Here is a 14,016-nt window from a genome sequence, read left to right as displayed (position 1 = left end):
CTGGAACAACACACAGTGGATCACCCTTAAGCAGACAGGGATGTGGATTCTCTGTCTGCACTTTTAGATCTGTTTTGGCTGGTTCATAAAGGTTTTTGTGGTGCTGGCGGAAAGGCCATCTGTTGAGCAGAAGGTGTACTTAGCATGGCACTTCTCCCAAAGGCCCGTAAATCGTTTCCCTGGGCTGTTACAGAGGACCCAATAGCTGAATCCTGTGGAAAGTAATTTAGTCATTGGCATGCATTTGCCTTTACATTATGACACTTCATAATTATTTTTACATTCTGTTCAGTTTTCTGTGTGAAACATATTTGAAATGAACACTACCATTTATAAAGATTGAAAACACTGAAGTCAAAGTACAGTTTAGAGATACTATAGGAATTGTTTGTTTTTTCTTCAGTATTTTGAAATGTTTTTTAAACAATATTCTACAAACATTGGCAAAGTTAACAGCTCAGCACTCGCTTTATAAAAGCAAAACTTATTGCTTAAACCAGTGCTTTTTTTCCTTTGCTGCCATATGAGACTCCTGGCTAACACAATCTCATTCAAAGGTATACATTGCACTAGTGAAGGCTATAAGGGAGTATCAAGACCGAGAGCCTGATTTAGAGCTTGGCAGACTGGTTACTCCATCATAGCGGTGATGGATATCCCATCTGCTGAAATCTAAATCTCATAGAATATAATGGGATTTAGATTTCGGCATACAGGATATCTGTCACCGTTGTGACGGAGTAACCCGTACGCCGAGTTTTAAATTAGGCCCTAAGTGTGCCTTGCATAATACAACCTGAATTGTTTCTTGGCACTCAATGATAAGTGTTATAATTTCCCAAATCAATGTTACTTGTGTTATTAGTCTTGGAAGGGTGAATGTTTACAATATCCCTATTGGAATTCAAAAACGTAAACTACACGCTACACACACATCTCTATTGTGAGAGCTCACCATAATGCAGTAACCTGTACAATGTTTGGGCATCTGACTAGAGACAAAAATGGACAGATCCGAATTGACTGTCCTGTTGACAGACTATTTAATTTGAATTGCTTGCAAAATGCAGGATTACTGATTATGCAGTGTGCAAGAGATTGTCTCTTGGTATCTGCAGAGTGAAGAGCTGTTGTGAAAATTATCTTTGCCACGGTAGGTATGTGATGGGGTCATCAGTTTTTGGATGATAAGACAGTGTATGCTTCTTCATATGCACTAACCTTCTTTCGGTTCAGGGTTAAACAGATACTGAAGGATATTAATGGGAATCTCACTGACGTAATTGACAGTGCTTTAATAGCTCACCATCTTATAGTTAGCAGTCAACCCATCTTTCAAGTCTACTACTTTCACCACAATATAATAAAATTGTGAATATGCTGTTTGTGTTATCTTATTTGTACTTCTGTAGTATACAGAGATATATAATGTGTGCATCCTCAAAGCTAATGTTTAGAAAAAACCTGGGGAAAAAAGTTATGAGTAATCCACAGATCCAACCCTTAAAGTTCTTTAAGGATGGGTCCACCAATGGTGGCTCACAATTTTCATCAATTTATTTACTGGTGAATCAAAACAGATACCTTTCGTTCTGTTTTGCAAAGTTCAATTAATGACATTAAACAAAAAATATTTCACAAGAACTGTTTTTCTTTACTTGCTGTTAAGCCATTAATGGGAATTTGAATGTTTTAAGAAACGCTCTTGGATGAAGCCACTTAAATTTAAGAGGCAACAAAACCTGTAAAGTCCTATCCATTCCTGCACTGTATTTTGCGAACTGGATATTGCTTGAAATACATGTGTTGCCAAAAGTACAAGAGTGAGTATACTCCCAGGGCTTGGGTTTCAAAGTGGTGTTAATGTTTGTACTATAGTACATTGAGCTGCGTATTACACGTGAAACGCAATCTTAAGCTCTTCGAAGAGGGGGGCGTGGCCTGGGAACATGGCCACCAGGACGTAATCCCCCAAAGCTCCCGGCTGGCCCGTTCCATACCACCCCTAATCCTGGAGCCTCCTGCATAATCTTAACTGCCTGCAGTAAGGGTTAATCCTGTGATTCCCCTGAGTCTCCGGGGGGGGGGGGGGGGGGATTGTGGACTGGGAGCAACACAGGGCCCGCCTGATTACAGATCCACCCCCTCTCGCCTGATTACAGATCCACCCCCTCTCGCCAACGAAGCAGCCGACGAAGATCTGGAAGGGTCGGACCCAATACTGAGGTGCCCCACTGGAGAACCACAAGGCAGCCTCTCTGTAACTGCACATTGGAACCATCATTTTACCTGGAGAGCGGCCTGCGGAGGACGCATACAGTCCTTGCGAGAAACCCCTAGGTGAGCGAGCTGGCAACTAATACCTGGGCAGTGTAAGGGACAATGATTCTGATTCGACAGTTGGGGGGGGGCCTCTAACAGTATGGGACAGTAATTGCGGCCCCAAGGACTATAACACATGCTCTGGTGGGGACACATGCAAGACATTCACTCTTGCAGCACTATAATATGAAAAGGAACTTGTTGGCTGTGGTCCCCAAACAGGCCTAGTTCATTGCACTTTCTTCACGCAACCCCATCAATAGAGGCGGGTGAACAGGAGTTGCCTGGCCCTGTCTGGAGCAAGTGTTAGCCTATGGCATTGGCCTCAAGCTTGAGGAGACTGGAGGGCCTGAGTAAACATTGACAGTGTTCTTCACAGCAAGGGGGGGGAAATTCCTTGTGTCACAAAGAAACAGTAAACCTCCAACCCTTAATACCACCTAACAAGTCCGGAATTGACCTCAAGATGGGCAAAAATAAGAACTCATGGTCCCAGACCTCTAATACCAATACACAATATATCACTCTGCGACATCCTACACAATGTATAACCCACCAATCGGGGAGATAGAAGCAGACAAACAATCACAAGTGACAGCTGAACCATCTCCTGCTTAGTTGTTGCCAGTTATTCATAGGGCGCGGTCGGCGCTCGAACACCACATAGATGCAGTGGCCATAGATGTCAACCTACTTCGGGCGGATCTCAGGAAGGTGGTCGATAAGGTCAGAACAGTGCAGTCAAGCATCACTGAACTACAGGCTGAAATGAAGTCCATGAAACGACAAATGTCTCAAATGTCAACGGACACCCTGGAACTGAAGCGAAGAGCAGAAGAAACTGTGGACTATGCAACTTTGCTATATGCTCCTCTACCATGCCAAGTTAAAAGTCATTTTTCAGGAGAAGGCACACTTTTTTGAGAATCTGGAGGAGGTGTGGGAGTGGCTCAAACTGCGAGGGGGTGGCCCTGGGACTTCTGCAGGATATGACAGAGGTCGCCCCTGGGGGTCAGCGTCAAGAGGAGGACACTCACAATTGCAGGCAACGATAGAGAATCCTAATTTTTCCCCCCTGGGCACATGCAGGATAACAATAGCAGAGGATAGAGTGAGGCAATTGGATGGGACTTCACAGCAGGAGGAAGCGAGTACAGCAGATACCCTGCTATTGGATTTATCCAGCGGATTGGCAGTCCCCTCTCGGGTGGCGGTTGTGGACCAGGGGCTATCGACTGACCAGAAGGACTCCCAGAACTAGGCCTATATTCAGAAATGCTGCGTGATTGCCAAGAGGGAGGGATTCAGTCGGAGATTGAGTTGCAGATGAAGCCCTCCACTCCTACAAGGACAGGTTGCAGATTGTGGCCTGATAAGACTACTTGTGGCCTATGGACCTCCCCCAGGGGAAAAGAGGCACAGTACACCAAGGCTCAGGAAGTTGAGAACCTCATAAATCGGAAAACAAAAGCACAAATATTGATTATAGGGGAACGAGTTGGGAGGTGACGGGGTCGGCCGGGAATTATATTTGTTAGAACAGTTTGCCAGTCCCCGTTGTGTGGGCAGGGAAGTGGTGTGATTCCTGGTGCACTCAAAGAAGGGGGCACCTATTGGATGAGGTTAAGTCAATGTCTGTGGGTGGGTTGGGGAGCTGAGAATGTTTACTTGGGTTTGTTGGTTTTACACACAGTATGTTTCAGATTTCAGGGCATCAAAGATGGGGGGCAGAAATACTCGTGACTATACTACAACATGGTGGGGGCGGCCATGCGACTGCTGACGTGGAATTGAGGGGGCTAGGGACACACGTCAAAAGATACAGGGTTTTATCCTTTCTAAAGCGACATAAAGTTCAAATAGCATGTCTCCAGGAGACACACCTCTCTGATGCAGCAACCCAATGCATGGCCAAAGAAATGTTGGGACCAACTTTATCATTCCTCCTGTTCCTCACTTGCGAGGGGAAGCCTGATTCAAGTGGCACAGGGAGTCCTGTTGACCCTCACATACTCAGAAGCTGATGTGGGTTTGAGGTATGTCCTTTTGCAAGGCACCCTTGATGGCAAACCAACTAATATATTTAATACTTACGCCCCCAACAATGACGATCCAGGGGTTTTCCACACTATACAAGATGTACTAGTACAGGATACTAGTCCTCCAATATTCTGGCTCAGAGGTTTCAATTGTGACCTAAATCCCATTTTGGACAGGATACACCCGAGAATGGACACAAAACCACATATGTCAGCAGTCTTGGGGTAAGTGATGCATAATTTAGATCTCATTGACGTTTGACGACTACATCACCCAGAACAGATAGAATTTACTTGTCACTCCCCCACACATAAAACATATAGCCGTTTTGGCAGAATCCTCACGGCTGGGGACCTACACTTCAAGAATCTAACGGTTAACTACCTGGCTAGATACTTGTCCAACCATTCCCCTTTTATCTGTCACATAGGGGGAGGATCACAGAGGTCCCCGAGTGTGGCGAGTACCGTTAGAGACCCTGGATGATACGGAAGGGAGAGAGGCCTTATCAAAGACACTCACAGAATATCTAGAGATCAGCTGGGGCTCCACATGCCACACGGGCACGGAATGAGAAGCACTGAAGGTAGTGGTCAGAGGGGCATATATGGGCGTTACATATGGGTTACGCAGACAACTACAATCCGATTTACAGCGAGAAGAAGCAAATCTTATATGCATTCAGATCACTGCGCAAACACACTCAACCACACCATAGAGGGAACAGCAAAATAAATGCAGAAACATAGACATTTGGGACAGGCTTGACAAATATACCCTCAAGCGATATAGGCAGAGGCTACACTGTAAGTGGGACAAATCCGAAAAGTTGTTGGCCTGGATACTCAAAAGGGAAACAGCCCCAACACACATATTATACTTAGGATCACTTGATTGCAGAAGAGCCTCGACCAGGCAGACATTGCTAGGGTATCCAACAACACTTACAAAAGGTTTATACATCGTACCCAAGAGTACAGGCCCATGGGTGTATCTCCTTCTTGGAGACACTAGCGATCCCCAAACTCTCGTCCACAGCGGTAGAAGAGCAGGAGGCCTGCTAATCCTTGAAGAAATTTGGATGACTTAAAAGGCACTCCCATGATCCAAGCCACCAGGGAGCAACTGACTACCCTCAGAATTTTATCAGGCGTACTCAGCCGCACTGACCAAAAGACTTCTAGAGATCTGTTTTTGAAGCGCGAGACAGGGGGTTGTTCTCCCCCTCCATGAGAGAGGGAGAAATATGCATGTACTAAAACTGGGCGGAGCTCAGGCTGACCCCTCTGCATATAGGCCCATAACTATAAAGAATGCAGACATGAAAATACTCTGTAAAGTTCTGGCATCACGTTTACTCCCTTATATGCAGCACCTGGTCCATGAGGACCAGTGTGGGTTAATTCCTGTGTGTAACACCAGCATGAATCTCAGATGACTAGCGTATATCATGTCTGAAGTCAGCGACCTGGAGGACGAGCTAGTCCTGGTCTCCATGGACCACGAAAAAGCTTTTGACATATAGACTAGAGATACATGCTTGAGGTCCTCAAGTTCATGGGGTTACGTCCCTAATACTGCCGCTGGGTACATCTCCTTTACATTAAATTTGGCGTGAGAGTTAGGACAGAGGGTATAAAGTTATAGGATTGGGCACTGGGACGAGGCACGAAGCAGGGTTGCCCCCTATCGCCACTGATCTTTGCCCTGGCTATTGAGCCCTTGGTCATTCGGCTTCACAGAGAGTTGCGGCATCAGGGTATCCAAACTAGGGACACGTTGCATATCATCTCCTTATACGCTGCCGTCGCTCTGTTATACTTGTCCTCTCCTTGGGCCCCAGTACCCTAGCTATTACAACTGCTGGAGACATTTGGCACCATATCTGGCCCCCGAATCAATAGAGGCAAACCCGTGGTTTTTCCTCTTGCGTCCTTGGCGAGAACAGAAAGGGGGAACTTCCCGCAGTTGGGCCTCAGATGGGAGTTAGACAAATTTAGGTACCCAGGCGTCAGGGTAACACATTTGACAAACAGACAACTGAGCTTGAATATAGACAGCATCCTAAAAAGCCTCAACGCTTCCACTGACTTCTGGAACACCCTCCCCTTGTCGTTGATGGGCAGATTAACCATCTCAAAGATGGTAATGCTGCTGTGGTGCCTCTATATGCTCCATAATTAATTGTGCGATATACCAGCCAGGGTTTTCAAACAATTGGACACTGTTTTAATCCAGCTCCTCTGGGGATGGGGTGGAGGCGAAGGAGCAGGGTAGCATTATGGACCCTAAAAAGAACATATGAGGAGGGAAGCCTGGAGGCCCCACGTTTTGACGTGTATTATTACGCTGCGCAGTTGCAACATGCAGTGCACTGGCTAGCGCCTAAAGACAATTGGGAAAAACTCTTACTGGCAGGGAGGGTGCCAGTAGGTCAATTACGTGAGATATTAATGGAAGGAGCTGGAGCTCCCCTCCTCTGTCCTCCTGGTGGCCCGCGCCACAGCATCTATTTGGCACAAAAGGTCAGGAAACAGGCCCCATTTCACAGGGATGTCCTGATCTGGATAGTACAACCAGTCTGGAAGCTATTAGAGAGTGTCTTCTTCCAGGACTGGAGACATAGAGGATTTGACCTCTACCCAAGGGATAAATCCATCTCATTTGAGGAGTACAAGGGCGCTTCCTGCATCATGCAGGTTTATCTACCATTGCAAGATCAGTCTGGCCCACTGCCCCTGATGTACCTACCACACCACGCACTCTGGGAATCCTATTGTCCTGTGGGTAGGGTCGACACCTGACTTCTTTATTGTCACAGAGAGAGGACAGTGCAACACATATACCACACCCTAGAGCAGCATGGGCAAAATTATTTGGAAGCGCCGCTGGGGGAGGTGGAATGGTCCCGTATTAATTCCCTCACACACACCATATCCTGCAATGCGTTCTTTAAATTGATACACTTCAATTTCCTTCATCAGACGTACCTGACGCCCAGGGATCTTCACAAATTGTCTCCCTCAAGACCAGACAGGTGCCCACAGTGTGGGAGGGACAATGCAGGCTTCTTGCATCTGGCATGGGAATGCTGGGAAGTATAGAATTACTGATACAGGTTGCGGAACAGATAAATAAAGCAGTGGTATCCGGATTCATGTAACCCTGGCCAACTGCCTCAAATGGCATACAAACCCTTGCAACTAGCATTGATCCTTACGAAATGCAGAGTAGCCATTACCTGGATGGGCACACATGGCCCACACACGGCAAAATAGGTGGGGTATGTGGGAGAGTTGTCCCCAGCAGAAGACATGCACATCAGGCTAGCCAGGCGAGACGAGAAGGTGGAGGGGGACCTGGGCACTAGGACCCAGACGTTTCAGCGGAGGGTTCCACATCTGCGGAAAAATTCAGATCGTTAAGTGAACTAAAGATAAAAAGGGCCACTAGGCACATGCTGTAGAGGCGCGTCATAGTAGAGATGTGCAGAAAAACAGGGTGTACCTCCCTCTGCTCCATAAGTAAGCTCCAAGGGGTGGGGGTACCCCAGTCCTACAAGTATATTACAGGTAATTTGTGGATTCAAAAGCACGTGTACTGAAATGTTGTATGAAGCTGTGTGCTTGTTTTGCAATAGAATGAAAAATAACGTTTTTTAAAAAAACGTTCTTCGAAGTAGGCAAGATGATTTAGTGAGCTGAACGCCACCCTTCAATCCTTTCAAGCTAGTTCAATTGAGTACCTTACACTGTGTAATAATTTTACTTATTATTTACAGCATTGTTTAGTGCTATATAAAAAAAATTAATACAGACTCCGGTGCTACTGTAGCATTGTATCTTCCACCGAATCACATGCTTGAATTATGTCCAGTTGTCGAGCTCCAAGGTTTCTAGCTGCTATATGTTTCCTGCTGTGAAATAATTTCTACACTTTGATTGTAGCTACTTTCGTATGTTCTGCAGGACAGATCTTTAGGGGGCAATTTTGTCAAATGTGTTCTGTGGTGACTCGTGAGACTCCTCTTTTGATTAAAGCCCTTTTTGCAGATGGTACACTGAAAAGGTCTCTCCCCCGTATGTTTTCTCAGGTGTATAACAAGATCTCCATTCCGACTGAACCTTTTTGGACATTCAGTACATTTATAAGGTTTGTCTCCAGAATGCGTTTTCTGGTGTCTACTCAGAGTTCCCTTCTGACTGAAGCTCTTCTCACATTTGGTGCATTTGTATGGTCTAAAATCATTCTGTTTTGTTTGGGTACTAAAACGACCTATGCATTGACTAAAGTTTATATCAAATCGAGCAGTTATGTCTGTTCCACAGTTTGACTGTGTGCTTGACTGATATACAAGGAGGTTTGGATTGGCCAGACTACCATTGCTCATCTTATATTTATCTGCTGTCTGCATGTTGGTTGTTGTATGAGTTGAACTGGAATGTGAATGATAACCAAAAACACTTTCACAGTGAGTCGCAGTCTCTCCTTCCAGGTCCTCATTACATTGTGACCAACTGGAACCTTTAGAGATTATTTCTTTATCAGCGATCAAAGGGTTCTTCGTAGCTCCCACAAAAACGTGTCCTGATGTTCTTTCAGTACTTTGGATCATGATGCCACTGTCCACTGCAATAAAATGAGAGCCAGTGTTTCAAATTATCATTTGGAGAACATATCAATAAACATGTCATTTCATTACATCAAGAGTGCAAGAACATAGTTGCTATTTTGTATCACATGATCAGGAACGAACATTTAAAAAAAGACGTTTTCTACTCTTGATGTAACTGATGATTTATGCATCTCCCTGTTTTTAATCTACTGAATACTGCCTGTTTGTGGCAAGGCGCTATTGCATTCTACGTCTTTTGAAGACCGCCCATTTTAGCCTGCATATTTGTCATCATTTTTTTTCCAATGTCCTATCTCCAATTCTGGGACTGCACTCGATATCCCCCTGCTGGTTTTAGTAAACTACCCGGGACCAAGACTGGACTAGAAAACGTTGCCTGCATAAAACTGTCAAAGATGACTGATTTCCCATTTTTGGGTTTTTTTCTCCTTCACTTGTAAAGGTGAAACTTTTGATGAGTTTGTATTAGTTGCCTATAATACCTCATGGTCATGATGGGAGGAGCATGTTCTCTGGAATTGTCCATGTAACCTACAAGACTATTCATGTTCTGATATGTTTCTAAATGATCTTACACTCATATATAAATCATCAAACCTACTGTTCCCACCCTATCCCATACTGCTGTGTTAACCTGATGTCCTACCAGGTTTTGTTGTACTTTTGTGCAAAGGCAGTTGTTGGCAAAGACAATAAACGGACAGATAAAAGTATGCGATGATTTTTGAAGTACTGCCCTAAAGGCTTTGCATGAAAATGTATCTTAAAGCCACAGAGTTCAGAAAGGAACTTAAATATTTGTTGTGTTAATTTTCCAACTAAATATTCTAAGAGATGATGCTGCCCTCTACATTCACTCATTCTTTAACACATCTGAGGGCTTACACAGAATTATTTTAAACTCATGTGTTAGTGATATGACAACGCACCTTTTAAAACCTGACCTGCTTATTCTTAGACAAGGCCCTAACTAAAGTCAGCAATATGAAGGTTGTTCAACAAATAATACTTGCAAACTAGGGCAGTTGTCTCAAATGGGTAACTCTGGAGCTATTGGTACTTCGCCGGTACCTTGGAAGAAGCTCCCAAAAGTGCAGTCCACCACAGTATATAATTCAGACGGCCTAGCCACGTTGAATAAAGCAGTATTACACAACTCTGGAGCTTATAGTGGCAGTTGGCCTAACCAATGGCAAGGCTTATGCACAAACACACACCTGCAGGACTTAAAACATAACCACCTGTCACAGCTCTCAAGCTAGCAAAGTCACATCGAGATTTGAAAGAATCATTCTATAAGTGTGTGTGAAACAGATAAGATGTTCTTACAGTGTTTTTACCCAAACTGTAAAGTGCATATTTGATTTAAAAATTATGGTGGTCATTATGACCTTGGTGGTCCTGCACCGCCATGTCTACGGTTGCGGTCAGACCACCAACAGCGTGGAAGGGCAGGACTGCCAAATAATGACGGCAGCAGTCAACTGGCTGCATCGCAGCCAGATCACCTCCTGTACCGCCAGGGGGGTGGGACCGCCTGGCCGAAGGTTGACCACCTTCGACCTGGCAGTCCACCTAACACCACCAGCGGTATAATGAGTATCCTTACTGCCAGGGATTCTGTGGCAGCAGCCCCGCAATAAAATCCCTGGTGGTAAGGACACTGGCCACAGGAATACTAATTCCTGTTGTCACAACAGGACTCCCCAACCCCACACCCCCTCCATGTAGTAGCCCACCAACTAGTGGCGGACAGCAGCCAGCAGTTATAACATGGCAGTCTTCAGACTGCCAACACTCTACGGAATAGACCACCAAAGTCATAATGAGGGCCTATGTATTTTGAAAAAGTGATATGCTGATGTTTGAAAACAAAATGACTGAAAATGTAAAACATAATTACATGTGCTATTTGAATGATAATTCATGGTGCGTTTGGAAGATTTATAGGGGTTAGTATTTCCTTTGTGCCAGTGGCCACTTGCTGCTATGCCTATTTCATTACCTGCATCAAGGCATTATATATTGATGAACCTTTACCAACATTTCTGCAGTGAAATGCACGACGGGTGCTGTTGCTCCAGATGCACCACAACATTGCCGCTGGCTCGATTACAATATGGCATCAATGTTGTGGTGAGTTTTCCACTGGGCCAGGGGGCAAAAAACCCTGTTTTTCCACCCCTGGCCCAGCGGAAAACTCCTAATAGGGCGGGCAGCAGACCGCCAGATCTGGTCTTTTAAAAAGACCACCGAAGTCGTAATGAGGGCCTAAGTCTGGTGTGTCTCATACAATTCCTAGTAAGGCCATGGAACTGATAATCAGAAAACCTGAGGGGGAACATGGAGAGAGGGAACTAGTGATATTTAACTGCACATACAAAATTCTTTAAGGGAGCATAAAACAAGGTTGTATGTGGCCGGCCCAGTAATATAGTCACAGATATATCCTAAGAGACTATCTACCATTGACAATGTTCTCTGGGAACATTGTCAAAAAAGAGGGTCTTCCAGTGGGTGAAAAAGGAATTAAACAACATAGAGGTTATAGCAACAATAGGTCTTCCCTGAAACTAATGAGCAATACTGATTCAGCCATGATGAAGCTGCTCCAGCCTCCCTGACTGATGTGCGAAGAAGAAGGAAGCAGATATATAGAAGATACAGTTTTGGAAGGCAGACAGATCATCTGACCATGTGATGTATCTGCTGAGATAAGAAAAAATTTAGAGGTAGTCCCTATCGAAAAGATAAACTGAGTTTTTAATACTTTTGTTTCTGTTCTCTTTTCATCATCTTCGATCTTCTGCCTAAATTGCAAATATGACAGAGATACTTGGAAATATGAATCTTGCTAATCTTTGGCACACATCCAATCTGGTACACATCAATCTGCCTGTTGGTGTTGAGGGTAAAACTATAGGAACAGCTTGTTTGTGTCAAGGTTCAAGATAGCCGGGGGGCGGAGCTAGCCTGCAGCAAAATGGCCGACATTTAATGCGGCTCTGCTATGTTTCTGATTTTTCGCAGGACGGAGCTGCGGCGTCGCAGGTGCTGACGGCGGTATGTAGAGAAGGCTGCGCCCTGCGTCAGATGTATCGGGCGGGCGGCGGAGGCGCAGGCCTGGCCAAGCGGAAGAGTGAGGCATGCGGCGCACAGCGCTGTGCCGCGGGCTTCCCTGGACTGGCTGGCCGGGCGGGGAAAGGCGGCGCCTGCTGGGACGCTGCACCGGTGGGCTGCTGGCGGCAGGTTGCCGGATCGGCGGTAGGTTCGTACTGTGGCCTCCCGCAGATTCTTGCATCCTGCGGAGTGGCTGCTGTGCTGGGGCTGTCCGACTGCGAAGCTGAGGTCGGGGCCCCCGGAGACGTACCTGCCGCGGCCGGATGAATTTGGCAGCTTCATTGGAGCAACTGACTGGCCCCCGCGGGGAGCTGGGAGACAATGCTTTTTGGGCGGCTGCCGGGGGCCCTGCGGTGCAGTGCGGGGCTGGTGGACCCTGTGGGGTGCTGCTAGTTGGCTGGTGGCACATTTTCGCCCGTGCTGGCTGAGTTGGGCCTGGAGGCCCAGTGGAGGTGCTGTCTGGGATCCCACCGCGGAAGCTGCCGGCCTGGCGGGGCTGGCCTGGGGGGGATCTGCAGCATTTCTGGGCCTGGACTCGCCCTGCTGTAACTGACTCCTTGGCCTGGTTGTTGCAGGTCTGGGGACGGAGGAGGGCGGGGCCTGGGCTGTGAGAGATCCGCCGGCCGGAGGAGGCCTGCATTGGAGGAGGCATTGCTGGCTGGCATTGGAGGCCTGATCGTGACCTTTGTTGCCTGGGCTTGGGACCCTTGCCGGTCATCTTGCTGTTGCAGGAGGGGAAAGGCGGAGCAGCAGCAGGCGAAGATCTCCTTTGACGGGGGCGGAGGAAGGGGGGACCCCGTCGCCACTGTGGAGGCTGCCTCATCTGACATGTTGGTTAAGGCCATGTTCCTGGATTTGAAGTCCAGCCTGACGGGCATTGACACCAAGCTCGATCATTTAACGGAGCAGCTTGATCGTATCAAGGCAAGGGTGGATGATAACGATTCTAGACTCGATTCTTGAAGACACGTACTTCAGACCTGGAGGATCAATGTCAGGGCGAGCGAGCGCAGTTGTTGCAAATAGAGAAGGTGCTGGAGGTAATACGTAATAAAAATGAAGATTTGGAAGCGTTCTTTCGCCGCAACAATGTTAGACTGATTGGCCTTCCCGAATCCACTGACATGGGACGAATGGAGGATTTCATTGAAGGCATGCTCTCTGAACTCTTTGCTGGCCAGCTCTCCCGCCTGCTGGTGGTGGAGAGGGCGCACCAGTCTTTGGGTCCTTGGCCTCCGTCTGGCACTCCGCCTTGCGCCATTATTATTCGGCTCTTGAATTACCATGACCGTGACACGGTCCTCCGGCTGGCGCGGGAGTGGCGCCCGGTGCACTATAAAAACACGAGCTGCACTTTTTTCCAGATTATACCCCGGGGGTGCAGGCCGCACGCAGGGCGTTTTTTGCTGGTCAAACGCTCGCTTGGACGTACGGATGCCAGGTTTTCCCTTATCTACCCAGCGAAACTGAAAGTGCAGCATGGAGGGAAACTACACATTTTTACTGATCCGAAGTAGGTGGCAAAGTTTGTAAAGGCTCTCCCTCGGTGGCCTGCGGCTGTGAACTTGGGCGAGCCTGGGGCGGAGCATGAGACTCTCAGCGATAATGACTAATGGCCCAGCTGCTGGTACACGAACTGACCGCACCGCTACAGCAATATAGCATTGTTTTCCGTCCTGATGTTTATTCACCTTTTGGCCCCTTGCCTCCCCTTCCCGGTCCACTGGTGGGATTGGGTGGGGTGGCTAGCGGTTTGTCCCCTGGATGAGTCTCATTAAAATGCCATGGTGTATCTTCTTTGTTTTGTGGGTTAAGGGGGGGGGCTATTAGCTTTGACCCGGTTGGGGGGGTCTGAGTGGGAGGAGGGTGGGGTTATGTACTTCCTTGTTGGTTCCAGT

General features: G+C 46.9%; 1 protein-coding gene across 2 annotated transcripts in view; it reads right to left on the bottom strand.

Annotated features, from left to right (window-relative positions):
• Nucleotides 1-764: 764 nt before the first annotated feature.
• Nucleotides 765-14,016, bottom strand: part of LOC138295851 (zinc finger protein 544-like) — a 130,532-nt gene continuing 117,280 nt past the window's right edge. For both annotated transcript variants that reach the window (XM_069234439.1, XM_069234440.1), the window contains exon 9: nt 765-8,991. In XM_069234439.1, coding sequence (XP_069090540.1) covers nt 8,258-8,991 — 734 coding nt within the window. In that variant the 3' untranslated portion in view covers nt 765-8,257. The remainder of the gene's footprint in view (nt 8,992-14,016) is intronic.

The sequence above is a fragment of the Pleurodeles waltl genome, chromosome 5, assembly GCF_031143425.1.
Source record: "Pleurodeles waltl isolate 20211129_DDA chromosome 5, aPleWal1.hap1.20221129, whole genome shotgun sequence".
NCBI classification, from domain to species: Eukaryota; Metazoa; Chordata; class Amphibia; order Caudata; family Salamandridae; genus Pleurodeles; species Pleurodeles waltl.
Note: the sequence above shows the minus strand (reverse complement) of the source record. Positions and strands in the feature narration are given on the sequence as shown.